General features: G+C 49.6%; 2 protein-coding genes across 2 annotated transcripts in view; both read right to left on the minus strand.

Annotated features, from left to right (window-relative positions):
• AP1M1 (adaptor related protein complex 1 subunit mu 1) overlaps positions 1-7,930 on the minus strand; it is a 29,253-nt gene extending 21,323 nt beyond the window's left edge. Inside the window, exons 1-2 of the mRNA XM_043911108.1 lie at positions 7,706-7,930; positions 1,842-1,998 (exon numbers count right to left, since the gene is read on the minus strand). Of these exons, the coding sequence (XP_043767043.1) occupies positions 1,842-1,998; positions 7,706-7,747 (199 nt within the window). The 5' untranslated portion in view covers positions 7,748-7,930. The remainder of the gene's footprint in view (positions 1-1,841; positions 1,999-7,705) is intronic.
• A 5,148-nt stretch (positions 7,931-13,078) lies between these two features.
• Positions 13,079-18,545, minus strand: FAM32A (family with sequence similarity 32 member A). Its single transcript, XM_043911109.1, has 4 exons — positions 18,386-18,545; positions 18,126-18,267; positions 13,589-13,642; positions 13,079-13,336 (listed from the first exon to the last, which is right to left on the minus strand). Exons 1-4 carry the CDS (start codon positions 18,457-18,459, stop codon positions 13,268-13,270), a joined length of 339 nt encoding a protein of 112 aa, XP_043767044.1. The 5' UTR covers positions 18,460-18,545; the 3' UTR covers positions 13,079-13,267.
• Between the last annotated feature and the right edge of the window lie 9,013 nt (positions 18,546-27,558).

Here is a 27,558-nt window from a genome sequence, read left to right on the forward strand (position 1 = left end):
CCTGTCTTTGAGTCTTTCCCCCTGAAGCAAACCTTTTGAATGAAGCCTCCTTTTTCTTACCCATGGGCTTCCAGATGGCTCAGTGGTAAAGAACCTGCCTGCCAAGAGGAGTTGTGGGTTCGATCCCTGGGTCAGGAAGATGCCTGGAGTAGGAAATGGCAACCCACTCCAGTATTCTTGCCTGGGAAATCCCATGGACAGAGGAGCTTGGCAGGCAACAGTCCATGGGGTCACAAAGAGCCAGACACGGCTTAGCAACTGAACAACAATTACCATGTAATAGGGGCTTGGGAGTGGATTCACTGAGGTGATGTGTGTAAACTGGCACACACTCTGGACACGGGGACGTGTCCCCAGCTCCTGGGGTCAGTGTGTACTGGGAACTTCCTGTTCCTCTTTCCCTAAGGGCTTGATCATCTGGGGAGAACAGTTCCTCTGCACTGCACCCTGGCCACCCGAATGCCAAGCTGTGGGCTCCAGGAGGGAGAAAGGGGCCGTCTCCACCCCACTTCCAGCCTCATCCCGGCCTAGCACAGGGCCTCAGGAAATGGACGCAGGGCCAATCGGGGAGTGCTGGCTTCCCTAGTACAAGCACCATAGGTTCCAGTGCTTTCTAAGGAGGGGCAACGGGCACCTCCAACCCTTTGGCTGGGCTTGGAAACTGCCACCCGACAATGGAACTGGGCTGGAAGTGAGCAGGCGCCCACTCGACAGGACGCACGGAGCACTGGCGTCCGGGGGACGAGCCCTCGTCTCCTCGCCGGCTGCCCGCGCATCGAACACCAGGGCCCCACCGGGAACTGGTCTGACGGCTCCTGCTGAGCCGGCACGGCTACTCCCCCACCCCCACAGCGAGGCAACCATGCCCAGACCCAGGGCAGCTTCTCAGACACTCTCTTCCTGGCTCACGGGCTGCCTGCTGCACTCTGCAGAGAGCCAGGCCTCAGGGCCGTGGATAAGCGTCCCGGGCCAACACCTTCCACCCTGCAACGTGCACATACCCCACGAGGGATGGCCCTGCTCTAATGCAGCTTCTGACCTGGCAAGGCTGTATGGACCCAGGATTCTGCATTCCCAGAAAGCTCCCAGGGGTGCTCTAGCCCGTGGACCACACCTTCACTAGCAAGGTCCCGTGTGTCTCCATGACCGTGAAAAGGGGACAGAGCCCACACTGGCTGGGCGCGATGCACATGCACAGCTCAGCTGACCCCAACAGTGCTGCGAGGAGAGGATCACTGCTCTCACTGGACCAGGGGGGTGAGGAGCTGCCTCCAGTCACATGGCGACCGGAGCACGGGCTGTGGGCTGCAAAGCCTGGCTCTTCCTGCAGCAGTGTAGATGCCAGAACGCACCTAGAGGGGTTGACCAAACCCACGGGATGGCCGGTCAGACCTCCTGGATGGGAACTGGCTGAGGCAGGCCTCCCCATGGGCCTGAGCGCAGAGGGCTCTGAGATCTGGGCAGAGTGGGGAGGACTCCCTCCCCTTCTCTGTATCCCACCACCCCTCACAGTCCAGGCTTCTGTCCCCCGCACCCCACCTGCCTGCCAACCCCCACCACCTGTGGCAGACACCTGGCCTTCCTGCAGGTCTCCTCTGGGATGTTCCCTCCCCAAGGAACCCGTCCTGGCTCCTTGGACCTCTGTGACACTGGTCATCCTTAGGCGGCAGGGGGTTCCAGAAGACAGGGCTGTGCCTGGCGGCCCCCCGCTGGCCTGGGCCAGCCAGCCCTGGGGACAGCGGCTCTCAGTTGCACGTGTGTGTGTGTGTGTGTGTGTGTGTACTCACGCACACACAAGCCCACACAGAAGCCATCGCCCCCACCCGCCGACAAAGGGATACGATACAGGTTGTTGTGCTTGATCCACATGAAGCGCACTCCCCCGTGGGCCAGGATGGGCGACAGCATGCCCTCCTCCTCCTTCTCCATCAGGATGGGCATGAAGTGCTCCACCTCTGACATGTCCACGTCGCCGCGGTAGTTCCGGCAGATGAGCACCTGCGGGAGGTGGGAGAGAGGGAAGGCGCTTTCACCTTGAGTTCCACCCGCCTCCTGCCCTCCAAGGAACCCCAATCACGCCTGTCCATCAAAGGGCCATCCGGTCTCCATGCCCCAGGGAATTCCTCAAGGAAAGCACTTCCCCATGTGAACATCTTCTGGGGCCAGTGAGAGTCTTCGTAGAGGGGCTGTGGGGCAGGAGTCCAGGACTGAATCACGTGGGCGACGCCAGGGTAAACAACGTCCTGCAGGCTCTCAGTGCAGACCCTCTCCACGCCTTTCTGCGTTCATGCACCCTGCTCTTCTGTCTCTGCCAGGAAGGGACACTGCTGAGTGTGCACACCTACCAGATCCTGCCTGTGGCCTGAAAAGAAACCCATCTCCTCATCCCTCTCTCATGGGTCCAGATGTGCAGCACTGCTGATGGGAATGTAAAATGTGACAACCACTTTGGTAAAGTTTGACAGGTTCTCAGAAAGCTAAAATCAGCTTATAGCCCAGACATTCCTCTCTTAGGTATTTACCCAAGAGAAAGGAAACCAGACATCCACCTGAACACACATGTGTGGATGCTCACAGTGCATTATTTTAAGTAGACTCAGGTTGGCAAGAATGCCAACATCCTCCAACAGGTGAGTGGAGACAAAAATTGTGTCCATCCACACTACAGAAAACTGCTCAGCTATGAAAAGGAATGACTACTGACACTGGTGACAGCAGGAGGGAATTTCAGGATCACTGAGTCAAGGGGAAGAAACCAGACAATGGAGACCATAACTGTGATTCCACTTAAACACACCCTGGGAAACGGTAACAGAAAATACATTAGTGGCTGCCTGGGGACAGGCTGGACATGGATGGGTGTGGGGAACCTTTAGGAAGTAACGGAGCGTGTGCCTATGGTTTTCTGGGTGTATACAATGACTGAATTCATCAAACAATATGCTTTATGTAAGCACAGTCTGTTACACGTAACTCACTGAAGGAAAGGAAAGGAGGTGTGAAGCTACGCCGTGGTGAGCATGGCTCTATTTGGAGATGCGGCCCAGGGCAGCTGCTGCTCCCGTGTGTCCCTGCGCACAGCCAGCTGCAGGACGCGGTAATGCGCAAATATGATACCACTGCGCCGACCAGCCCGGGGACTGCCTGCCTCAGAACCTTCGTTGTCGTATGCTTGCTAAGTCCTGTCCGACTCTTCTGTGACCCTCACGGACTGTAGTCCGCCAGGTTCCTCTGTCCATGGGAAAACACTGGAGTGGGTTGCCATTTCCTTCCCACAGAGTCTTAGCTTCATAAAATACATCGTCTTACTGCTGCAAGCCAGAGAGAGAGAGTGGTCAAGTGAGTGACCGAGAAAGAACCTTCCTTTCCTAGTTTCTCTTTTGTGGCCTGTGGGCAAGGGACCCTGTGCACTCACTGCTGTTCAGAAGGCCCCTTAGAGACCCAGCACCCAGTGGGTGAGCTTGTGGGTACCTGGCCCAGGGACTACGACATACCCTCTCGTATACTCTTTGCCAGGAGTATATGCTGTCTCATAGAAATCCCCTCTACTATGAAGTAGGACCGATATTTTTAAAGTGATGAACAGTGATGTCCAGAGAGGTAGCACCACCTGCCTGAGGTCACACAGTCAACAAAGGTGAGCCCGAGTTCTAACCCCACTTCTCACTCCCTGCAGAGCCACTTCCACTCCATAAACATTGCTCCCCTGGGCTTCCCAAGGCCACCTTCTACTCCAGGTTATCCAACTTTGGGGGATGCAATTGGCATGGAGCCCCTGCGGCCCCAGTATATTCTGAGAAAAGAGCAGGGAGCAATATATTTTGCTCACCTTCATCACACGGGCTGCAGAGGCCCACTTGCTCATGCTCTCTACCATACACTACGCTGGGCCTGGGGACACCAGGGCGACCAAGACAAACGGGTCCCCGCACTGAGCTATTTGCTTCAAGGGAGATGAGACTCTGCAAGGGTGTGACCTTTAAACTGAGGCCTTAGGATACAGGTGGGATAAAGGCAGAGGGACCAGGGGAGCTAAAGCCATGGGATGGGAGGTACCCATGGTGGGTACTAGGAGCACCACTTAAGGAGAGTGAGGGCAGCCTCAGATCCTGGCCCTTAACAGCTACTCAGTAAACATCTCTGCAGTGAGTGTGGCGGTGAGGCAAACAAGGGCAGGATAATGCCCAGGTCTCAAACGGGCAGTGTGGTTGGCAGTGTCACTCCCTGAGATGGAGAGAGACAGCAGGGCTGGGGGGTAGTGCGGAGCTCATCTGGGGAAATGCCGAGTTTGTGATGGCTGTGAGACTTCCAGGGTGTCCTGAAGGCCCGCAGATCTCCAGATGAGTGTTCCGGACTTTGATACAAATTCAGAGGTCATTGGCACAGTGACAGAAATCAAAGCGTGCCCCTTGGGACTTCCCTGGCAGCCCAGTGGTTAAGACACTGTGCTTGCACTGCAGGGGACACAGGTTCAATCCCTGCTCGTGAAACTAAGATCCTGCAGGTGGTGAGGCATGGCCAAAAAATAGGAATGAATGAATGAATGAATGAATGAGTCAAAGCCTACCCCAAGTAGAGCAACAGTAAGTGAGGCATGCCAGGCCCAAGCAGGAGGAGCTGACATCCGAGGGGAGGGCAGGAGAGAAGCGGGAGCAGTGAGAGAAACGGGGGAAACAGAGGCACAGCAACCTCGAGGCCGATGGAAGCCTGCTGAGGAGGAGCACAGTAGTGGTGTTAGAAGCTGCAGAGAAGAAAGGTAAGGGCAGAGAAGTGTCCTGGAGGGCTTTCCATCAGCTGAATGTGGCCGCGCTGGTTTTCTTGGAGATCAGAGGTGCTGGTTGGCAGGTAGACGTGTGGTTGTGAATTTCCTTGATGTGCCATTACCTTCCTTTTTTATTGAATGCAATTTCTGCAGAAGGCAGACTTTCAAAACATGAGGTCCATGGGGAGTGGAATAATAAATGCGGGATGGTTAGGGAGGATGGGAGGCAAACCCACCCACGGCAGCCTCTTCTGGAAGACACGTATAATCAGGCTTCTCCCAGGCTACAGTCTCCTCATGGCAGCTGTTCCTTCTTGGGATCAAGGTGGTCTCCTGTTGCTCTCCCATCTGAATGCCGTTCACCCATGGCCCTCTGGGTCCCTCCTCTGGCTCCAGCATTACCCATGGCCACCCAGCCTCAGCGGGCTGCCCCTCACCCTGTGGGCCTCTTGTGACACCTCCTCGTCGACCTGACTGCCGCCTGGTCACCTGCCCAGTGCTGGCATCTCTCTCTTCCAGGAAGCCTTTTGTAACCACTTCTCCTGCCAACCCACACTGAGGTTGGGCAACTGCATTACCTGAGGGCCTTGACCTTGCTGTGGTGGCTAACTGATCATCGGGATCCACGCATCTGCTTGAATCTGTCAGTTTCCACGTGCCTCTGCTACAAGACCTCAAGGGCACTGTGGACCATGGGTGGTGCTGCGCTTGTCTCGTGTGCCTGCTCAGCGAGTTCACACGCTCGCCCAAGGTCATGCAACTGAGCAGCAGGGGCAGGTATTGAGCTCAGCCTCTGAGCTCATGCTGCAAGCTAGGTGCTCATGAAATGTTTGCTGCAGAAATGAGTGATCTGAGGTGCTGCATGGGGTGGGGGGTTGGAGGTGGGTGGGAAGTTCAAGAGGGAACATGTGTATACCAACGGCTGATTCATGCTGATACATGCAGAAACCAACATAACACTGTAAAGCAATTATCCTGCAATTAAAACTGAATAAATAAGAAAAAAAAAAACATGCTACAAAAACTCAGGGAATACTGCACCTTCCTACCCCTGGGGTGTCCTGTGTCTTTCCTTGACTCCAAGGACTGAACCTTCTCAACCTCCCATCCTCAGAAGGGAGCCCAGCACAGGGCCTCACTAGTTGTTGACTTTGGGTGGCATCCAAGGAAGGCAACCCACTTAAGGGAGGTTTGGGAAAGTACTGGGGGTGGGGAGTGAGGCAGCAAGGGGCAGGCATTTCAACCCTTCACTCCTTACTGCTTCTGGGCGCACTCCTGCCCACTCCACCTAGGACTGGCACCCACGTTTCCTTCACTCACTGCTGTGGAGCTGGTTAAATGTTGTCGGTCCTGTCCTATTATAGGAAGCCCTGGTGGCTCAGTGGTGAAGAATCTGCCTTTCAGGCCTGCCAATGCAGAAGACATGGGTTCAATCCCTGCATTGGGAAGACCCCCTGGAGGAGGGCATGGCAAGCCACTCCAGTATTCTTCCCTGGAGAATCCCATGGACAGAGGAGCCTGGTGGGCTACAGTCCATGGGGTCACAGAAAAGAGTTGGACATGACTTATCGACTAAACGACAACAAACTGTCCTATTCTTGTTACTCCTCAATGCAAGAGACCAGATACTCACTTGCCCTCTAGCCAGGACAGACTTGGGGGAAGGCAGCAGGCCACTTCTGAAAGACTCCGAGCTCCCTCATATAAAAAGCTTTCCTAGAAACCCCCCGGGGAAAGGCCCCCTGGGAACACTAGGGTTCTATTGCTCCTTCCTATTTCAGCCAGTGTGTCACTCCCCCTGGGCAGTGCTTCCTTATCCCCAGTGGAGGCTGACTCTATTAGATCCTCACTGCTCCACCACTGCAATTTACATTTATTTGTGCTTTTTGAGATCAGTGTCCCTCCCACTCACCAGATCGTGGGCTCCAGAAGGACCAGGTTCAGGAATGGACTCTGGTTTCTCTCACCAAAGGCAGCCTGAAGCTTAGCACCCTGCTTGGCATTTAGTAAGTGCTCCTCAAATATCAGCTAAATGAACAAACGACTCTGGGTTCAGCTCCTAGACCTGCCACTTTTCTGTGACCGACGTGACCCTGGGCACTTTGTATCACCTCTCTGTGCCTCAGTCTCTCCCTCTGCGAAAACAGCACTCCCTGGAGAAGGAAATGACAATCCACTCCAGTGTTCTTGCCTGGAGAATCCCAGGGACGGCAGAGCCTGGTGGGCTGCCGTTTATGGGGTCGCACAGAGTCGGACACGATTGAAGTGACTTAGCAGCAGCAAGTAAGTCAAACAGAGAAAGACAAATATGATTTATATGTGGAATCTAAAACATGATACAAATATACTTATTTACCAAAAAAAAAAAAAAAAAAAGAAAATAGCACTCCCGCCAACCACCTCACCTCGCCCTGGTAACTCAAGTGTCACAGTGAACATTAAGAAATTGCTTCAAGGGACTAAAACACAAATATCTTTGGATAAACAGAACGGGCCAAGCTCCCAGAGGGCGGTACTGGCCCAAAGGTACACTGTCCCCGACACGCTTCACCACCTCTAGTCAAGGGTCGCGCAGCCCCTTGGCGCCAGGATTGGCTTCTCAGCCGGCTGCGGCCCGCGCTCTTCACCGCCTCGGTTGCCCCGGGCCTCACAGAGGCCTAAAACCCCCAACTCACAGGGGTGGGGATGAGGGTCGTGCAGTCGGTTATCTGGCAACTGCGGCAGCCCGCCGCGTTACCTAGCAGCAAGGCAGGGCTCGCGGACCTAAGACCCCTTCCTGGATACCTAGCAAAAGGGTGGAGTCCTCAGGTGAGGCCAAACGGCTTCCTTGCCTAAGACCAAGGTGGCTCCCATTGGACGGTCACCTAGCAACAGGGTGGGTCCCCACGGGGCGAGGCCCCCGCCGGTTGCCTGGCAACGCGGAGGGTTGGGAGCCCTTGGTACCTTGCCCTTCAGGTCCAGCACGTAGACGGCACTGGCGGACATGGCGGCTGCGGAAAGCCTCGGCAGTGGCCGAGGGCGGCGGCGACAGCGGGGACTGCCAGGCGGTGAGCCGGGCCGGGCGCACCCCGCGACAGCTCGTCTCCACTTCCGGTCGGGGGAGCCGCGCGCGGACCGTTATGTCCGGCCGAGGCGAAGCGGTCAAGAATGCGCCGGCGCAGGGGGCACTGTGCACAGGCGCAGTTTGTCCGATGTGCCCTATTTCCCGCTCCTCCCTCAAGCATCCCGGAAGTAAGCCTAGAGGGGCGGGGCGGGGAGAGGCCTGGAGGCGGTGGGCGGGGCCCACTGAAGCAGGGCACTGTATGGTGCCCGGCTGGGCGAAGCCATAGCAGCTGGAAATTCCCACTCTGCAGGCCAAGTTAGATGAGAGATCCTGGTGGTGGAACCCACCTAGAGCCATACGGAACTCACAGTCTGGTGGGGAAGTCTAGGAAACAAGTATACGGTCACCAATTGTGACACCCTTTATCAGTTTAGTCGCCCCGTCGTGTCCGACTCTCTGCGACCCCATGGACTGCAGCAACGCAAGGCTTCCTTGTCCATCACCAACTCCCGGAGCCTGCTCAAATTCAGGTCCATTGAGTCGGTGATGCCATCCAACCATCTCATCCTTTGTTGTCCCCTTCTCCTCCTGCCCTCAATCTGTCCCAGCATCAGGGTCTTTCCCAATGAGTCAGTTCTTCGCATCAGGTGGCCAAAGTGTTGGACCTTCAGTTTCAGCATCAGTCCTTCCAATGAATATTCAGGACTGATTTCCTTTAGGATGGACTAGTTGGATCTCCTTGCAGGTCAAGGAACTCTCAAGAGTCTTCTCGAACACCACAATTCAAAAGCATCAGTTCTTCGGTGCTCAGCCTTCTTTATGGTCCACCTCTCACATCCATACATGACTACTGGAAAAACCAAAGCTTTGACTATTCGGACCTTTGTGGGCAAAGAAATGTCTCTGCTTTTTAAAATGCTGTGTAGGTTTATAGGGAGCAGTAAGATGGCTGGATGGCATCACCAACTCAATGGACGTGAATTTGAGCAAACACTGGCAGAGAGTGAAGGACGAGGAAGCCTGGTTTGCTGCAGTTCATGGGGTTGCAAAGAGTTGGATATAACTTAGCAACTGAACAATGGCAACAAAGGAGATGGTTTCTTGGAAAGAGGTCAGACAAACTCTCTTAATGGCCCTAAGTCGAGTCTTATAACAGTGCCTGTCACCTGTCAGTGTTAACACTTGTCAATGAACAAGTGTGCCAGTTTACTGCATGAAATGATCTCTTGAACACTACACCCCACTGAACCTAGGCAAAAAAAAGTGATTACTATCGTTGGCGGTTAGTGTGGGTAATGCAGATTGTGATTCCTGATTAATCTAATTCAATTATATCTCTTTTGCTTTATGAACACTGGAAAATCCCTGCATTTCATCCCAATGAACCATCACAGTACCCTGGGCCCAGTCCAGCCAGCAGTGTCAGAACCATTTACCCAGGCTGCCTGCCTCTCATTTATCTTTTTATCTTCCCTATTACCTCCATTTTGGGTTTTGAAAGAGAGTTTTTGCAACTCTGTGATTATATATACTATACTTGGGGTAGAGATGTAATTACAAGAAAATACAGAGAAGAAAAGTAGAATTGATGCTGAGCAGGGCCCTGTGGGACTCCAGGGCATGGAGATCCTTTTGTCCCCCATTCCTTGTAGGCAGAGCTCTTGGCCTCCCTGACCTTCTCTGAGTTCCAAAGGGCAGAAGAGTTGCTAATCAAAGAAGCAGCAGCAAAACCACCTGAGACAGAGACTCAACAAGATTAGAAGATGAACCACCTAGGACCCTGCAGAAGAAAAAATACAAGAGTGTTACTGCCTTGATCCTTATCACATACTCAGCCTGACTATATAACCTTTCCCTGCTCACTGGGGGCCGGTGGCGGTGGGGTGGGACACAGTTCTTGAGATGCTAGCATACTGTGTTCCCCCTTTGCCTGGCAAAGTAATAAAGCCACTCTTTCTTTCTCCTCCACAACTGTCTCAGTATTTCTGTTTGGCACTGGTATGCAGACAGCCAAGATTTTGCCGACAAATCTTTAAAGATTATCAAGTGAATCCTGGGCTGGAAGAATTCTTGCACATTGCAGACAAGAGAGCCTTTTTGACACCAACTGTCTTAAGAAATCATATTTTACCTGGCCTCATTCTTGCCTAATTTATTGCAGTGTTTTAGAAAAACATGTCTCTTTTCTAATTACAAATATCTCACTGAAAAAAAAATTGAGGAAATGACAAAAACATAAGGCAAAAAGAAAAACCACCCAGGAGAGGTAACAACTCCCATTATGGAGCATTTCCTTTTCAGGCTTGCTCTGGGCTGACAAAGATCCATACAGTCAAAGCTATGGTTTTTCCAGTAGTCATATATGGCTGTGAGAGTTGGACCATAAAGAAGACTGAGCGCCGAAGAATTGAAGCTTTCGAACTGCGGTGCTGGAAGACTCTTGAAAGTCCCTTGGACAGTAAGGAGATCAAAGCAGTCAATCCTAAAGGAAATCAACCCTGAATTTTCATCAGAAGGACTGATGCTGAAGCTCTGATACTTTGACCACCTGATGTGAAGAGCCAATTCACTGGAAGAGACCCTGATGTTGGGAAAGGTTGAAGGCAGGAGGAGACGGGGGAGGCAGATGAGATGGTTGGATGGCATTATCGACTCCATGGATAGGAGTTTGAGCAAACTCCAGGAAATAGTGAAGGATAGGGAAGTCTGGTGTGCTGCAGTCCATGGAGTTGCAAAGAGTCGGACAGGACTGGTGACTGAACAGTGGCAACTGGGCATTTTAGATGTTTAATACAGTGTCAGCAGGGCTAGGAGGACAAAATCTTTTGAGGAAACAGACTTCCAGGTGCCAAAAGTACTGTCACAGCACATGTGCTGGGCTTAGTTGCTCAGTGTGCCTGACTCTGCAGTCTCATGGACTGTAGCCCCCAGGACCCTCTGTTCCTGGGATATTCCAGGCAAGAATACTGGATTGGGTTGCCATGCCCTTCCCCATATCTTCCCAATCGAGGGACTGAACCCAGGTCTCCCCCATTCGGCAGGTGTTCTTTACTGTCTGAGCCACCAGTGAAGCCCCCAACACTACACATAAATTACTTGTAACCTACTTTTCTCCATATGTGGAGGAATTTGAATCACACCTGAATTTCATCCTTGGCAGTGAATGTATAGGACCATAGTTGCTCAGTTATGTCTGACTCTTTGTGACCGCATGGACTGTAGCCTGCCAGCCTCCTCTGGCCATGGAATTTTCAAGGCAAGAATACTGGAGTTGGTTGCTATTACCTTCTCCAGGGGATCTTCCTGATCCAGGGATTGAACCTGGGTCTCCTGCACTGCGGGCAGATTCTCTACTGTTTGAGCCCCCAGGGAAGCCGCAGTCAATGAACTGTGTGAACTCTGTGACATCTCAAAAGAAGACCATGCTGATTGTGCTAGACTGGAATCTCTCAAACTTTGCTGCACACTGGGGTCACCCGGGGAGCTTCAAAAACCTGTGATGGAAGCCCACCCACAAAGCACCGGAGTGTTTTCTGATTCTGGCTGCCCTGGGTCTTTCTTACAGTGTTTAGGCTCTTTGTTGGGTGTGTATACTTCTCTAGTTGTGGCGCTTGGGCTTAGCTGCCCCAAAGCATGTGGGATCTTAGTTCCCCAACCAGGGATGGAACCCACGTCTCCTGCACCTGAAGGCAGATTCTTAACCACTGAACCACCAGGGAAGTCCCAGCATCAGTGGCTCTTAATGCTCCCCAGGGGAGCCTACCATAGATTTTGAGCCACTGTAGTAGACTGTGGGGCCTCAATAAACCACATCTCCTGGTTGTCCATGCCCTGTGTAGTTCCCTCCCAGAGAGGGTTTGGCAGTGACTTGTGTTGGCCCCATGGAATACGTTACGAGAAGAGATTCTGGAAGATCTCTGGCACCATACAAGTCACTGTAACCTAGATGAAGTAAACTACACCTCATGAAGCAGAACCTCCCAGCTGAGCTTGGTCAACCCACAGAATCATGAGAGAAATCCCGTTGTTTTCAGTCTCTCTGTTTTGGAGTGGTCTGATGGGCAGGGAGAATTGGAATAGCTGTCTTCCCCACTGTCAATGCACGCTTTTCACAGCACCACCACATCATGCTTGAAGACCCCAACTGCTGACCCATGGGTGGTAAAGGCCTGAAAGCGCCTTCCAGTTAATGGGGGAATCTGCCCCAAAGAGCCACTGCTAATAAGACAGTAGGTCACCTCCCTTAGGTGGGTTGCAAACCACAGGTGAAAACATGTGTCATATAATTTTTCCAAATTGAAGGGGGGATAGTTTTGTACATACTGTACATTCTTTGTGAGTGATAATACAAGAGGCAACATTTCTAGTGATACTCAGACAGCCTATAATTAAGCTACTCAGACTTATATTTAATAACTTTTTTGTTTTATTCTGCATTCCACATGTGGCAGTCCTCAATACTTGGTTTTTCTTCCCTTTCTTATTCTTTCAGCATCTCTGTCAGCACACTCTCTCCCAGTAGCAAATGCAATTTGATCCTCATGTGGTGGGCACACAGAGGCCCTTGGAGATCCTGGCTCTGCAGCATGGGGACCCGAGTCCTTCCTTGTGGCTGTGTGCACGTCTGTCTGTGCTGGGGCTCTGCCTTGGTGAATGCCAAACGTGTAATGTACCAACTCTGAATAAATATGGGGGGCTGCTTGGAGCCCACAGTTGCGGGTAAAATGGCAGGCTGTGTCTGGCTGGGTTCCCTTACAAAGAAAGTTGTGTTGACCGGCAATGTCTGCCATGGTGACACCCACTAGACCCATGTCTGGAATGGGGATGCTGGGAGAAGAGGCTACACGCTGGCCACAGGATCAGAAAGGGACAAGGTGTGTGTCCCATCGGTGCCTTAGGTGGTGGTTCTGTTTCCCAGGCTGTCTTCTCTCACTGGCCAGGAGGAAGCAGTTTGAAGGCTATGGAGCGCCAAGTGGCTTCTCCAGGCCCTAGGAGAGCACAAGCTCCAAGCTAGAAGGAACTTAGAAGGGCAGGCCATGCAGGGCCCTACAGGGACGTGCACACTCAGGGCTGTGACGACATCAGCTCTTTGTTCTCTGGAGTCAGTTTTATCCACGCAAAGCCAGCTGGCTGGCTGTCAAAGAGCCAGAGGCAATTTGGGGTTAAGAACACTTTTCCACCGCACTTACCCAGAAATAACCTTCATCTCTGGATAAACCTTCCAAACTAAAGAGGTCTCTCTTCTATGCGCTACTGAGAAATCAAAACTGAGGAAAAGGACAGTCTTACTTTAATCAAGTTCCAGAATGAGGACACACAGCTTTGAAAAGCACTGTCTCAGCAGAAGACGCAAGGATGTGTGCACAAGAATGTTTCTAAAAATACCAAGGCCCCAAACATAACTGCGACGTTGCCTTCTGCTCCTCCTCGATGCCATCCGGTAGGTACCCGGGGTGGGCCTGCTACTTGGTCCAGCTGACTTTGGGAATGTCATAGTGCTCCGTGAGTGTGTCCAGGTGTCTGTTGAAGTCCTGGGAAAGCCGAGGGGAAATGCCATGTCAGCAGTGCCCAGTCCCCTTTCTCCACGTTCTGTCTCTCTGCAGTGAATCCCCACCCCCTCTCAAATCCACCCTGCCAGGCCTTCTGGATGCCCTGCCCTTAAATGACCCTGGGGAGGCTGGGTAAATCTGCCAGCACGCCAGTGGCTCCTCTGCCAGGCTCCAGCCTCTCGGCCTGGCCTGGCCCCTACGTGGCCCAGTCTCCCCCAGCAGCACGTGACTCACCTCTACTCTCTGCTTGTGGGTTTTGGATGCTTTCTTCAGGATCCTTTCCATTTGCTGAAGAGAGGAGAGAAGTAGAGGTGAGTCACACGCCTGGTGCAGGCCAGGCCAGCACCGGGTGGAAGACAGGAGCCCGGGCCAGCCTGGCTCTGACACTCAGCATGGCTGGAGGTCTCAGGATGTACACCCCGCCCCTCCCTCGACTCCACTCAGGAGGGTCCAACAGGGATGCCTGGCCATCACATGCACCACTAGGAACTCACATCTGCTGCCCTTCGGTCTGAGTGGCGGGAGACATACTAGCACTGACTTAAGGAGGCCCTGCTGGGAGCTGTATATGCGCTTCCTGCGTCCTTGGGCAATTGACTGCTTTCCCAGTTTGCAGAAAAAGAAAAGTCTCAGAAGGGGTCTGAGGAAGCATGATAAATGAGGAAGGTAATGTGTGTGTGCTCAGTCGTGTCCAACTCTTTGCGACCCCATGGACTATAGCCCACCAGGCTCCTCTGTCCATGGGATTTTTCCAGGCAAGAATACTGGAGTGGGTTGCCATTTCTTCATCCAGGGGATCTTCCCAACCTAGGGATTGAACCCGTGTCTCCTGTATCTTCTGTACTGGAGGTGGATTCTTTACCACTGAGCCTCCTGAGTGATGGTACACAGTGTTAAGAGGGCTACAAGATCCAGATCACCTTGACAAGTGTAATTCTGGAACATCCATCCTGTACCACCATGACCTCCCCCATTCCTTGTGCTTAACACCAGTGGTACCTGGTATGAGTTAAAAGCATGGGATACAGGGTCAGACAGACCTGGGGCCACATCCGGCTTTCTCACTTACTAGCTGGGTGATTGCGGCCAACTCACTGTGGTGCTCCCCCACCTCCCCTGCAAATGAACCCAGCTGCCTGGTACTGGTGTCCTGGTGCAGTCCCCTACCATGCTGACTCTGGGCTGGTCCCATGACACAGTTTACTTAACAGAATTCAGTGCCAGTGCCGAAGCCATAAGAAGACTTAGCAGCTTTTGCTTTGTGTTCCTAGAAGCTAGTCATCATGCGGGATGTCTGATGACCTTGCTGGAAAGAAAGGACCTGGAGAATGAGATGACATGTGGGGAGGCATGTCCTGGAAGGAGCACTGAGGTACCAGACATGCCATGGTGAAGCATGTTCCAGCCGGGGCTCCAGCTCCGGCTGCCATCTGACTATACCAGGTTCCCAGGGAGGCCAGCAGAAGAACCACCCCACTAAACCCAGTCAACCCAGGGAAGCTTGAGATAGACTGTAGACTGCCACCTGGCTGTCTCCTTTGCTGCCTCCTCATCCCCCTCTACATCCAGTTGGCTCCCACCTAGCTGACACTCCCACTCTCTCTCAAGTATCTGCTTTGTCCATCCCTGCCTCTTCCTGCTGTGAGCCTACGTGGGGTCCATGTCTCCTCACAAGAGGCCATGCTGACTTGACCAGCTGTCACCAACGCCAGGCACTTGGCGGGGCTCTGCCCTCCCTCCTCCCATTCCATGCACCAAATTCACAGGCTATTACGGGTGCTGTCACATACCCCACTTCATAGACAAGAAAAAGCCAGGACCAGAGTGAAGAGTGGGTGATGGAGCTGGAGATGCCAAGCCTTGACCCTTTCCACCAGGCTGGAGCCTTCGTTCTAGGAGCTGTCCAGCCTACAACGCCCACTGTGCTCAATCCAACACTCTTCCACGAGGGAATCTGCATTTCCCAACTGTCCTTGCTTTGCCCGCACCTGCTCCCCCATGCCCCTCTCCTCCACCAAACAAAACCCTCAGGAGTACTTCATTTCCAACAAGAAAAATTTCACCTTGATCTTCTACCCTCCAGCTGGAGGACTGTTTCTCCATTCCCTTTGACAGCAAATCTCCCGAGACTTGTTTCAAATCCTTGTCTCCACTTCTGCCTTTCCCCACCCCCATTTGGATCCACTCAAATCAGTCTTCCTTTCCTCCCGATCACAAATGCCAACTAATGGCTCAGAGTGCAGCTGATCACTTCTAATTTAAAAAAAAAAAATTTTTAAGGGTAAATTTTTTTAAGGGTAATTCAAGGTAAATCAGATTTATTTATGGCTGTGTGAGGGTGGGCTCTTAATGGTGGTGTACGGTCTTTCTCTCTAGTTGTGGCACTTAGGTGTAGATCCCACAGCCTGTGGGATCTTAGTTCCGTGGATCCTTAACCACTGGACCACCAGGGAAGTCCTGCTTCTTCTTCTTGGAACACTTTCTCCACTCAGCTCCTAAGGACATGCTCTCTCCTGGTATCCTTCCATCCTGTGCTCCTTTGCAATTTCCTCTCTCCCACCCTCTGATCATCAGAGGTCTGATCCTAGACCTCTTCTGTCATTATGCCTCCTCGAAGGAACAACTACCCAGACCTTTCCTCCAAACTGCAGATTCAGGTATCAAAGAATGTCCATGAGAATTCCCTACTTGAACTTTTAACGGGCACTCAAATTTAACTTCTAAAACCAAGATCTTTTCTTTTTTCGGCTGCACTGGGTTTTTGTTGCGGCATTCGGGGTCTTCACTGCCATGCACGTTGCCTTGCCGCACATAGGCTTAGCTGCTCCAAGATATGTGGGTCTTAGTTCCCTGACCATGGATGAAACCCACGTCCCTTGCACTGGAAGGCAGATTCGTAACCGCTGGAGAGTGTGTGTGTGTGTGTGTGTGTGTGCAGGCGCACACTCTGTTGCTCAGTTGCCCCACGGACTGTAGCCCAACAGGCCCCTCTGCCCATGGAATTTTCCAGGCAAGAATACTGGAGTGGGGCAATAAGAGAAGCCACTTTAATAAGAAGCCCTCACAATACCAGGAAGAGTAGCCACTGCTGGTCACAACTAGAAAAAAGGCCCTCACAGCAATAATAGACCCATTACGGTCAAAAATAAAAAAATTATATATATATAAAGAATACTGAAGTGGGGTGCCACTTCCTACTCCAGGGGATCTTCCTGACCCAGGGACTGGGTCTATGTCTCCTGTATTGGTACCACGTCTCCTACAATAGCAAGTGAATTCTTTACCACTAGCCACCTGGGAAGCCCAACAAATCCCTAAAACTAAGATCTTGCTCCCCCACTTTATAGAAACCTGCTTTACTTACAGTCCTTCCAATTTCAGTAAACCAGCACCTCCATTCACCCAGCTTCTCCTACCAAAAATCTTGATCACCCTTGATTCCTCTTTCCCAACCCACACCCAACCCAACAGCTTATCTGGCTGTTCTTCCTTCAAAACCTATCCCAAACCTGATATCTTCCATTACTTCCACTATGACTGCCCTACTCTGAGGGGCCATTATTGGTCACTTTGACAGTTGTATGAGCCTCTCTCTCCCATCCCATCCCAACTCCAGCAGTAAAATCCCAGCCCTGCCTCTGACTAGAACCGTAAGAAAGTGGCTTAAGTGCATTCACTTGTTAAATCCTCACCACAAACCTATTTGTTTGAGGTTGGGACTTGAGTCCACCATAGAGATGAAGAAATTAAGGTGTGGGAGGTGAGCCAGCTTGCCCAGAGTTACATCATTAAGAGCAGCAGAGACAGAATGGGACGCAATCTTATCAAAGCCAGTGAGTTCTCGCTCTCTCTTTTCTCTCCTATGACTCAATTAGGCCTGGAAGTAATGAGTTAACTTTTCCTGATATTACTGGGCCAAATCACCAAGACCAGGGTTAGTGTTTCTCAGCCTGGGCACTAATGACATTTTGAGCCAGAACAACCTTTGCCGGGCGCACACTGCCTCAAGCACTAGCAGCGCCCTTCCCCACCCCCCAACTCACCCAAGTTGTAAAAAAAAGAAAAGAAAAAGTCTCTAAACATTGCCGAAAGTCTTCTTGAGGGGGGAGGTGGGGGAGAAAACAGCATCCCGGTGGTTCGGGACCTAGACTGATTACTCCCTCGCCCAAACATAATGGTCAGAACTTACGTATCCCACGCTGACCTATCCTTCCGTCACCCGAATTTGTTAAATATCTAACATTAAGAGAAATCATTCATCAGATCTTGAAAATACAACATATTCGAAGCTGCCAAAGTTGTCATGGAAACACTATGTGGTGACTTACAGCAGCGAGTATGCTCATTTAACGTCAACTGTCAACATCAACTGAGCACTGACTTTACGCCAGACGAAGTGCCATTTATCTACGTTACCTCATGCAACGTTTCCATCCCTCTCAGGAGACAGCATTATCCTGACCCTCATATTTGTGGAAACAGAGGCACCAAGCGGTGAGTCACTGACCCAGTGTCACGGGGCAAGTGAGCGACAGCGCTGGAATACAAACCTGGGTCTCTGTCTCTCCCCTCTGTGGTCCGCTCTGGCCGAAGAACCTTCTTGTCCTCGGAGCTTTCCCGCCGTGAAGTCTTACGCACTGTCTTCTCCCCGGAATTAAGGTCCTCTCTGGCCGCCCTCCCTCCCCCGTGCGTCCCGGGGCTTGCCTCCGAATCCACCCGGGCAGACCCCGATCCGCACGCGGGGCATCGCGAGGCTTCCCACCCGCCTTACCCGCTTCTCCTGCATCTTCTCGAACGCCGCTTGGGCCGGCGTCCGCTTGTCCAGTCCGCGCCGCTTCTCCTCCTCGCTCTTTTTGCTCGTTCCCATCGCTTCCAGGAGTTTCGCCTTGTCTTTGTCTTTCTTCTTCTTCTTCCTAGAAGATGAGGCGGGTACGAAAGGTGGATAACGGCGCGTCAGAGGGCAACACCCGGAGGTCTCAGGGAGAGGCTTAAAGAAGAGAATACAGGGTCTCCAGGGATCTCAGGACTTACCGCTTAGTCACTCCGAGCTCTGCGACGCCTTTCAGCTTCAGGGGCCCCCTTTGGACCTGCTCGTAGGCCTCCATGGCCTCCTGGAAAGCTCGGGGCGTCAAACGCCACACTTCCTGTTTGATAGCCCCGCCCCCATTCCCGCCTCCCTTCGTTTTTATTGGTCATCTAGGCGGTGCGCATGCGGTCTTGGAACCTTGACTTAAGCCACACTTCCGGGTTCCGGGCCGCTGGCCGGGGGAGTCAAGCTCGACCCAGCCTTTGTGTCCTGTCTCCTGCCAACATTGCAGACTTTGGCTCCCGCTCCCGATTTCCCCCGCCTTGGTCGCCTGGACCTGGGAAGCCAATTGAACACAGCCCGTATTTCCTAAAACCCAGCGTTTTCTTGGCGCTTCCCGGGTGGCTCAGACTGTGAAGAATCCGCCTGCAATGCGGGAGATCTGGGTTCCATCCCTCGCTTGGGAAGATCCCGTGGAGGAGGGCATGGCAACCCACTCCAGTATTCTTGCCTGAAGAATCCCGATGGATAGAGGAGCCTGGTGGGCCACAGTCCATGGGGTCGCAAAGAGTCGGACGTGACTGAGCGACTAAGCACAGCACAGCAACGTTTTCTTGAGTAGTTTGTGCCTATTTGGATATTGTGTTCTCTGTCACTGCCATATTTGAGCGTTCAATGGATAAACTAATTTTGTAAACCGTATAAATAATCTTTAGTTTTTCAGGTAAATGAGGATAGTATGTGAAATACTTTTGTGGTATTTAAAATATTTTTTAAAAAATCGATTTAATTGGGGTACAATTTATAGACAGTAAAATGCACCCCTTTAAATTGTACCCTTTCACGAGTATTGTCACTTTTGTGTTGTTTTGTTGTTCAGTCACTAGGTCGTGTCTGACTCTGCCACCTCATGGACTGTAACACACCAGGCTTCTCTGTCTGCCGCTATCTGCCGGAGCTCGCCCAAACTCATATCCATGGAGCCTATGATGCCATCCAACTATCTCATCCTCTGTCGTCCCCTTCTTCTCCTGCCTTCAATCTTCCCCTGCATCAGAGTCTTTTACAGTGAGTCAGTTCTTTGCATGGAGAAGGCAATGGCAACCCACTCCAGTACTCTTGCTGGGAAATTCCATGGACAGAGGAGCCTGGTAGGCTACAGTCCGTGGGGTCGCAAAGAGTCAGATGCGACTGAGCGACTTCACTTTCACTTTTCACTTTCATGTACTAGAGAAGGAAATGGCAACCCACTCCAGTATTCTTGCTTGGAGAATCCCAGGGATGGGAGCTTGGTGGGCTGCTATCTATGGGGTCGCACAGAGTCTGACACGACTGACGTGATGCAGCAGCAGTTCTTCGCATCAGGTGGCCAGAGTATTGGTGTTTCAGCTTCAGTATCATTCCTTCCAATGAATACTCAGAGCTGATTTCCTTAAGGATTAACTGGTTTGATCTTGCTGTGCAAAGGACTCTCAAGATTTTTCTCCAGCACCACAATTCGAAAGCATCAGCTCTTTGGCACAACTCATTAGCATTAAATACGTTCAAGTGTTGTGCATCTGTTTATTTTTTTTTTATCAGATTACAAAAGATACACAAACATTAATTGTGGAATATGTAATTTAAAAAAATACAGAAAAACCCACAGTAGAAATCACACCCATCTAGGGGAAAAAAAAATCTGTTGCTCTGTTAATTTCTTTATTTCAATCTCTTATCTCTAATTTAAAAAAGTAAAAATGGGATCTTAACTCCATGCTTGCTTTCTCTTTGACTCTTTTCTCTATCAGAATACCATGACTGCTTTTATGGATTTTTTTCTTTTTTGTTTTCATGTATGAGTTAAAATTTTTTATTGTTGAATTTTTAATACTGAGGAAAACAGGGAAGAAACCTAAAATCTCCCATAATTTTTTGCTAACATTAAATATATGTGTGTATATATATATATACACACACACACACACATATGTGTGCATGCTCCATGTAAGAAAACCATGCAGTACAGAAAAGGTTAAAAGAAAGAAAGAAAAAGGAAAACAAGAGTAGAAAAAACAAACAAAAGAGAAGAAACTGCCCATCTCCTTGCAAACCGATTAACACGTTCATTTTGATTCTTTACAGCACAGAAATGTGTGTTGGTTGTTGTATAGTCACTAAGTCATGGCCGATTCTTTGCGACCCCATGAACTGTAGCCCGCCAGGCTCCTCTATCCATGGGCTTTCCGAGGCAAGAATACTGGAGTGGGTTGCCATTTCCTTCCCTCAGGGAACTTCCCGACCCAGGGGTGGGACCCACATCTCACACACTGTGGGTGGATACTTTACTGCTGAGCCACCTGGGAAACCTAGAAGTGTGTATATATATCTATCTTTCTGTGTGATATTCTTTTATTTCTGTCTCTGATTTTTCATTTATCAAATGCCTCTAAACTCTTCACAAGAAAGCAGGTACATCTCTACTCCACCTTTCTCAAAGCTGGCTGTCTGGTGGCTGAGTGACGCCCTCCCGGATGACCATCTACGTGCCGATAAATTTTACCTGACTTTTGCAAGTGGCCTGAATCTGTAGCAGTGGAATTGCTGAGTCCAAGAGTATCTGCGTTTATGCATTTAAATTTGTACTTCTGTTGCCCAAACTGTGCCAGGGACTTTTTTGGGAGGGGATTAGCAGTGTGGAGAGGGAGAAAAAGTGAAAAGAAGTAAGAAGCAAGCTCCCATAAATCTAGAGGGGGCCCGACTGAAGAGGGCAAGATGCCAGCCTTTTCCCATTCTGCCTGCAGGGGGCAGCAAACGACTGCCCAATTCTCCAGCCATAGGCTCAACCTTTGGCTAGCTGGAATTGATGAGATCGCCAAGGAAGGAACAGTTTTCCCATGCCAGCGGTTGGGGGCAACCAGGTAGCACCAACTTCTCAGGAAGGGACAGGACAGACTCAGGTGGGAAGATCTGTTCTCCCCTAGGCAACCGGGTGGCTTAGGAGCTCCCTTTTTGTCACTTCCAAGGCTGTGTGTCCTGGAGCAAGTGGCCTGACTTCTCTGAACTTCTCTTCCCTCTTTTGTAAAATGAAAATGATGATTACAACAACAACAGGTAGTACTTATATGAACTCATGTGGGTAACCTCATTTATTCTCACAGTCACCCTTTTATGTAAATCATCCTCAGTTGAATTCAGTCGCTCAGTCGTGTCCAACTCTCTGCAATCCCATGGACTGCAGCGTGCCAGGCTTCCCTGTCCATCACCAACTCCTGGAACTTGCTCAAACTCATGTCCACTGAGCCGATGATGCCATCCAACCATCTCATCTCATCCTCTGTTGTCCCCTTCTCCTCCTGCCCTCAGTCTTTCCCAGCATCACGGTCTTTTCCAATGAGTTAGTTCTTCACATCAGGTGGCCAAAGTATTGGAGTTTCAGCTTCAGCACCAGTCCTTCCAATGAATATTCAGGACTGATTTCCTTTAGGATTGACTGGTTTGATCATCCTAATTATATACTAATAAAACCCTAACCTTAACCCTAATTTTAATTAACATCCTAATTTTATATTAATAGGTAGAGAAACTGAGGCACAAACGTAATCCAATGCATACTGAGTGTTCGACCCTTGTCACCCACTGTGAGGCCATCCTCTCAAATAAGAGGATTACTTTTATAAATCTTTTGATAAAGATTATGCATTATTTTATAAATCTTAGGAAAGTGTTTCTCAACCTTTACTCCCCATTATTACCTCCTAAAGAGACCATTTTAATTTCATTTGAAGAGAAAGTTAAATACTGATGAATTAAGATTTTGTCAGGGAGGTTTAAGATTTGGAGGGCCACTCTGTGGCCTACTGAAATATTTGTTTTCTTGTCCCCCACTCCCCCAAACCAATTTTCATCCTCTTGAGGGTAGTATTAACTTCACCAATAATTTGTGTTCTAAGGGGGTAAACGCGGCAAATAAACTGAGACAATGCTTTTGATCACTTAAAATTTTTATTTCATTTCTTTTAGTTTATATTTTATTTGGCTTTGTCGGGTCTCAGTTGTGTGGGGTTTTTTGTTGTGGTGCATGGACTCTTCAGCTGTGACAGGCTGGCTCAGTAGTTGCAGCTCATAGGCTCCAGGGCGTGTGTGTTTAAGCAGTTGCAGTGCATGGGCCTGGTTGCTCTGAGGCCTGTGGGATTGTAGTTCTCCCACCAGGGATCAAACCAGAGTCCTCTGCATTGCAAGGCAGATTCTTAATGACTAGACCACCACCACTTAGTTTATATCCTCTTAAAGAGTCTCAAGATTTTTGTCATATAATGCTGCTTTGTCTACAAACGAAGAAATACAATGAATCAGTTAAGGCTTCCTCAGTGTCTTCATCCTCAGAGCATATTCTTCAAAATCACTTTCCAACTTTTCCAGGTTGTCAATGTCTTTGCTTTATCACGTGACACCTCCGTCTGTGCTATCAAGGACTCTCGTAAGGAGCATTTCACAATCTGCATTGTTTTCAAAGAACAGGGTTTGGAGAGGGGGAAGAAACATACAGTATGGTGGGAAAACATGGGAAATAGTGCCTTCCGAGCAAGACAGAGTTGTCGATAATGTGGCACAGCCCTCAAGTAATCCCTGGTGGGACTTCCCTGGTGGTCCAGTGGTTAAGACGTCACCTCCCACTGCCAGGGATGCGGTTTCAATCCCTGATCAGAGAGCTAAGATCCCACGTGCCTCATGGCCAAACTACCAAAACACAACACAGAAATAATACTGTAACAGATTCAGTGAAGACTTGAAAAAAAAAATGGCCCACATTAAAAAAAAAAACTTTAAAAAAAAGTAATCCCTGGTATGACATGATAATGAAATTGATCAGGATCCCATAGGGCCTTGCCTGAGACAGACCCCCTTGCCTTCTGCCTTTTGGTTTTAGAAAAGTTTTAGTGTCCTAGGCCTTTCCCAAGTTCTGAAGAGTGAACTTAATCAGAGAAGTGAGAAAATGTAGAAAGAAAGGAAAACAGTCAAGTAAACAAAATAGTAATAGTTTAGTCATTGACACAGTGAAAGACCTTTCAGTACAGTTCAGTTCAGTCGCTCAGTCGTGTCGAACTCTTTGCTACCCCATGAATCGCAGCACGCCAGGCCTCCCTGTCCATCACTAACTCCTGGAGTTTACTCAAACTCATGTCCATCGAGTCGGTGATGCCACCCAGCCATCTCATCCTCTGTCGTCCCCTTCTCCTCCTGCCCCCAATCCCTCCCAGCATCAGGGTCTTTTCCAATGAGTCCACTCTTCGCGTGAGGTGGCCAAAGGATTGGAGTTTCAGCTTCAGCATCAGTCCTTCCAATGAACACCCAGGACTGATCTCCTTTAGGATGGACTGGTTGGATCTCCTTGCCGTCCAAGGGACTATCAAGAGTCTTTTCCAACCTTTAGTTCCTTCTCAAAAACTATAGATGATATTCCGAGCCCTAATTGAGCTGTTTTGGTTTCCCTAATGGCTCAGATGGTAAAGAATCTGGCTGCAATGCGGGAGACCTGGGTTTGATCCCTGGGTTGGGAAGATTCCCTGGAGGAGGGCATGGCAACTCACTCCAGTATTCTTGCCTGGAGAATCCCCATGGACAGAGGAGCCTGGTGGGCTACAGTCCATGGGGCTGCAAAGAGTCGGACACGACTGAGCGACTCGGCACAGCACACACAGCAGATACTGAAAGTCCCAGCAGGTGGAAGAAGTTAACTGTATGCTGCCCACAAGCAGGTAACCCCAGAATGGTTGGAATCAGAAGGTTGACAATCGAGATTTCTCCAAATAACCACCTTGACGCCTCACCACCAGCCAATGAAAAGGACATACAAGAGCTGATCATTCACCCCATGACTCGCTCTTTCACCTTGCTTTTAAAAACCCTTTCCTGAAAAGCATTACGGTTTTTAGGTCTTTTGAACATGAGCTGCCCATTCTTCTTGTTTGGCTCTGCATTGGGCACCTTGCCATAAACGTTGAAATTTCCTTCCGCACAATCTGGTGTCATTAGATTGGCTTTACTGCACGCAGAGGGGCAGATCCAATTTTGGTTCAGTTCCAACGAGCTGGGTACATCACCTCTGAGGTCTTTCCCCCACCAACCCATAAATTCAGTCCAATCATAAGAAAGCATCAGACAAATGAAAATGAGGGCCACTCTACAAAGGCTCTGACTAGTACTCCTCAAGGCTGTTTTTATTTTTGCTGTTGTTGTTCAGTTGCTAAGTCGTGTCTGACTCTTTGCAACCCCATGGACAGTAGCATGTCAGGCTCCTCTGTCCTTCACTGTCTCCCGGACTTTGCTCAAATTCACGTCCATTGACTTGGTGATGCCATCCAACCACATCATCTTCTGCCACCCCCTTCTTGTTTTGTCTTCAATCTTTCCCAGCATCAGGGTTTTTTTTTTCCAGTGAGTTGGCTCATCACATCAGGTGGCCAAAGCACTGGAGTTTCAGCTTCAGCATGAGTCCTTTCAATGAATATTCAGGGTTAATTTCCTTTAGGATTGACCAGTTTGATCCAGACTATCAAAGTAATGAAAAAAACCCACCAAACTTCCCCCAAACCCAAAACCACAGACTGATGATCAGGGGCCTAAGGAGACTTGGTGATTAAACACAATGTGGAATCCTGCAACAGAACAAAGGAAGAAACTGCTGCGTGCACTAGTGTTCACAGAAGTATTATTCACAATAGCCAAAAGGTGAGTGAAAGAACCCCAAGTCTCCATCGGCGGATGAATAGATGAACAAAACGTGGTAGATCCAGGCCATGGAATATGATTCAGCCTTAAAAAGGAAGGGGATTCTGACACATTCTACAACATGGGTTCAATCCTTGGTCCGGGAGAATCCCACATGCCGTGGGGCAGCTAAGCCCATGTGCCACAACTGCTAAGCCTGCGCTCTGGAGTCTTAGAGCAGCAACAAGAGAAGCCACCTCAGTGAGAAGCCTGCACACTGCAGCTAAAGAGTAGCCCCCACTTGCCACAAGTACAGAAAACCTGCACACAGCAACAAGGACCCAGCACAGGCAAAAATAAAATAAAATTTTAAAAAGGAGCCCTGTGCCATTAACACTCATTCCCCATTCCCACTCCCTCAGCCTCTGCTAATCATGAATTTGTTTTCTGTCTCTGTGGATTTGCCTATTCTGGACATTTCAAATAAATGGGATCATACAACATGTGGCCTTTTCTATCCGGCTTCTTTAACTCAGCATACTGTTTCTGAGGTTCATCCACGATGTAGCAGGAATCAATTAATCATTTCCTATTATGACTTGATAATATTCCATTGTATGGCTAGACCACAGTTTCTTTATCCATTCACTGATTGATGGCCATTTGTGTTGTTTCTACTTTCTGTCCATTTTGAATAATGCTGCTGTGAACATTCATGTATGTACAAGTTTTTATGTGGACATAGATTTTAAATTCTCTTCATCTAGGAGAAAAAATTGCTGGGTCATATGGTAACTCTAAGTTTAACTTTTTAAAGACCTGCCAGATTGTTTCCCAAAGTGGCTGCATAATTTTGCATTTTCATCAGCAGTGTGAGGGCTTCCCCAGTGGGTCAGTGGTAGAGAATCCACCTGCAATGCAGGAGACACAGAAGATGTGGGTTCCGTCCCTGGGTTAGGAAGATTTCCTGGAGGAGGGCATGGAAACCCACTCCAATATTCTTGCCTGGAGAATCCCATGGACAGAAGAGCCTCATGGGCTATAGTTCGTAGGGTCACAAAGAGTCGGATACAACTGAGTGACTGAGCATGCATGCATGAGCATGCACCAGCAGTGTAAGCTGGTTCCAATATTTCTGCATCCTGGTTAACCCTGGTTATTGTGTGCCTTTTTTTAAATTATAGCCATCCTAGTGAGTGTGGTTTTGATTTGCATTTAATTTATCTAATGACTAGTGATGTGGAGCATGTTTTCATGTGCTTATCGGCCATTTGTATATCTTCTTTGGAGAAACGTCTATTCAAATCCTTTAACCATTTTGTTTTGCTTTAATAGACATTTTTAGAGAAGTTTTAAGTTCACAGCAAAACTGAGAGGAGGGTACCGAGACTTCCCTTATATCTCCTGCCCTACTAATACACCATCTCCCCAGTTACCAACATCCCCCCCTAGAGTGGTGCATTTGTTATAATTAATGAATCTACATTGACCCATAATCAGTCCGAGTCCATAGTTTTAAACTAGAATTCACTCTTGGTGTTGTACATTCTGTGGGTTTGGACAAATGTATAATGATGCAAGTGTAATGATGCATACTCATCATTATAGTATCATACAGAGTAGTTTCACTGCCCTAAAAATCCTCTGTGTTTCGCCTATTCATCCCTCCCTCCCCTTAGCCTTAGCCTATTTTTCACTTGGGTTATTTGCCTTTTTATTGTGATGGTGGTGATGGTGTAGTCCCGAAGTAGTGTCCGACTCTTGCAACCACAGGAACTATAGTCTGCCAGGCTCCTCTGTCATGGGATTTCCCAGGCAAGAATACTGGAGTGGGTTGCCATTTCCTTCTCTCTCTCTCTTTTTTTTTTTTTTTTGTAGACTTGTAACAGTTCTTTATGTAGCTTGGAGACCAGTCCCTTGCCAGTTATGTGATTTGCAAATGTTGTCTCTGTTTTTTGGGCACGTACAGGTTATCGTGTACACATAGGTTTTCGTGTCCTCTGGGCAAATGCCCAGGAGTGGGATTGCTAAGTCATGCATAAGTGTCTGTTTAACTTTATAAAAAAAACTGCCAACTCGTTTTCCAGAGTGGCTGTACCATTTTGCATCACCATGAGCAATGTATAAGTGTTCCAATTGTTCTATATCCTTGTCAATACTTGGTATTGTCATTGTTTTTTTCCAAAAAATCATCCTCAAGAGTTCTTTAAAGCTTGATCATAGTCATATTTTATAAGATGGCTCCACATATTTGGAAGCTGAGGCAGAGGCCAGAGGAGCCTGGTGGGAGGAACTGTGATGGTTCATGCCATGGAGAGCAGGGATGAGGGAAGGGGAAAACTCAAGGGTGGTTCAGGGGGCCTGGGGTGTGGGGCTGGAAGTGGATAGGCAGGAGAGGAAAGTGGAAGGAAGCTATACTCAGAGTGAGAAGGGCAGGGAGTACCAGGGAGGGAATGTCCGACTCCCAAACTTTCTGCCCAAGAGGATT

This window comes from Cervus elaphus, chromosome 9, assembly GCF_910594005.1.
Source record: "Cervus elaphus chromosome 9, mCerEla1.1, whole genome shotgun sequence".
NCBI classification, from domain to species: domain Eukaryota; kingdom Metazoa; phylum Chordata; class Mammalia; order Artiodactyla; family Cervidae; genus Cervus; species Cervus elaphus.

What these genes read in the sequence shown, in the direction of transcription:
- FAM32A (XM_043911109.1), bottom strand. Translation starts at nt 18,459, where the DNA reads ATGGAGGCCTACGAGCAGGTCCAAAGGGGGCCCCTGAAGCTGAAAGGC. An exon ending in GAGCTCGGAGTGACTAAGCG is followed by an intron (nt 18,268 to 18,385) that starts GTAAGTCCTGAG and finishes CTCATCTTCTAG; the next exon opens with GAAGAAGAAGAAGAAAGACA. An exon ending in AGAAGATGCAGGAGAAGCGG is followed by an intron (nt 13,643 to 18,125) that starts GTAAGGCGGGTG and finishes TCCTCTCTTCAG; the next exon opens with CAAATGGAAAGGATCCTGAA.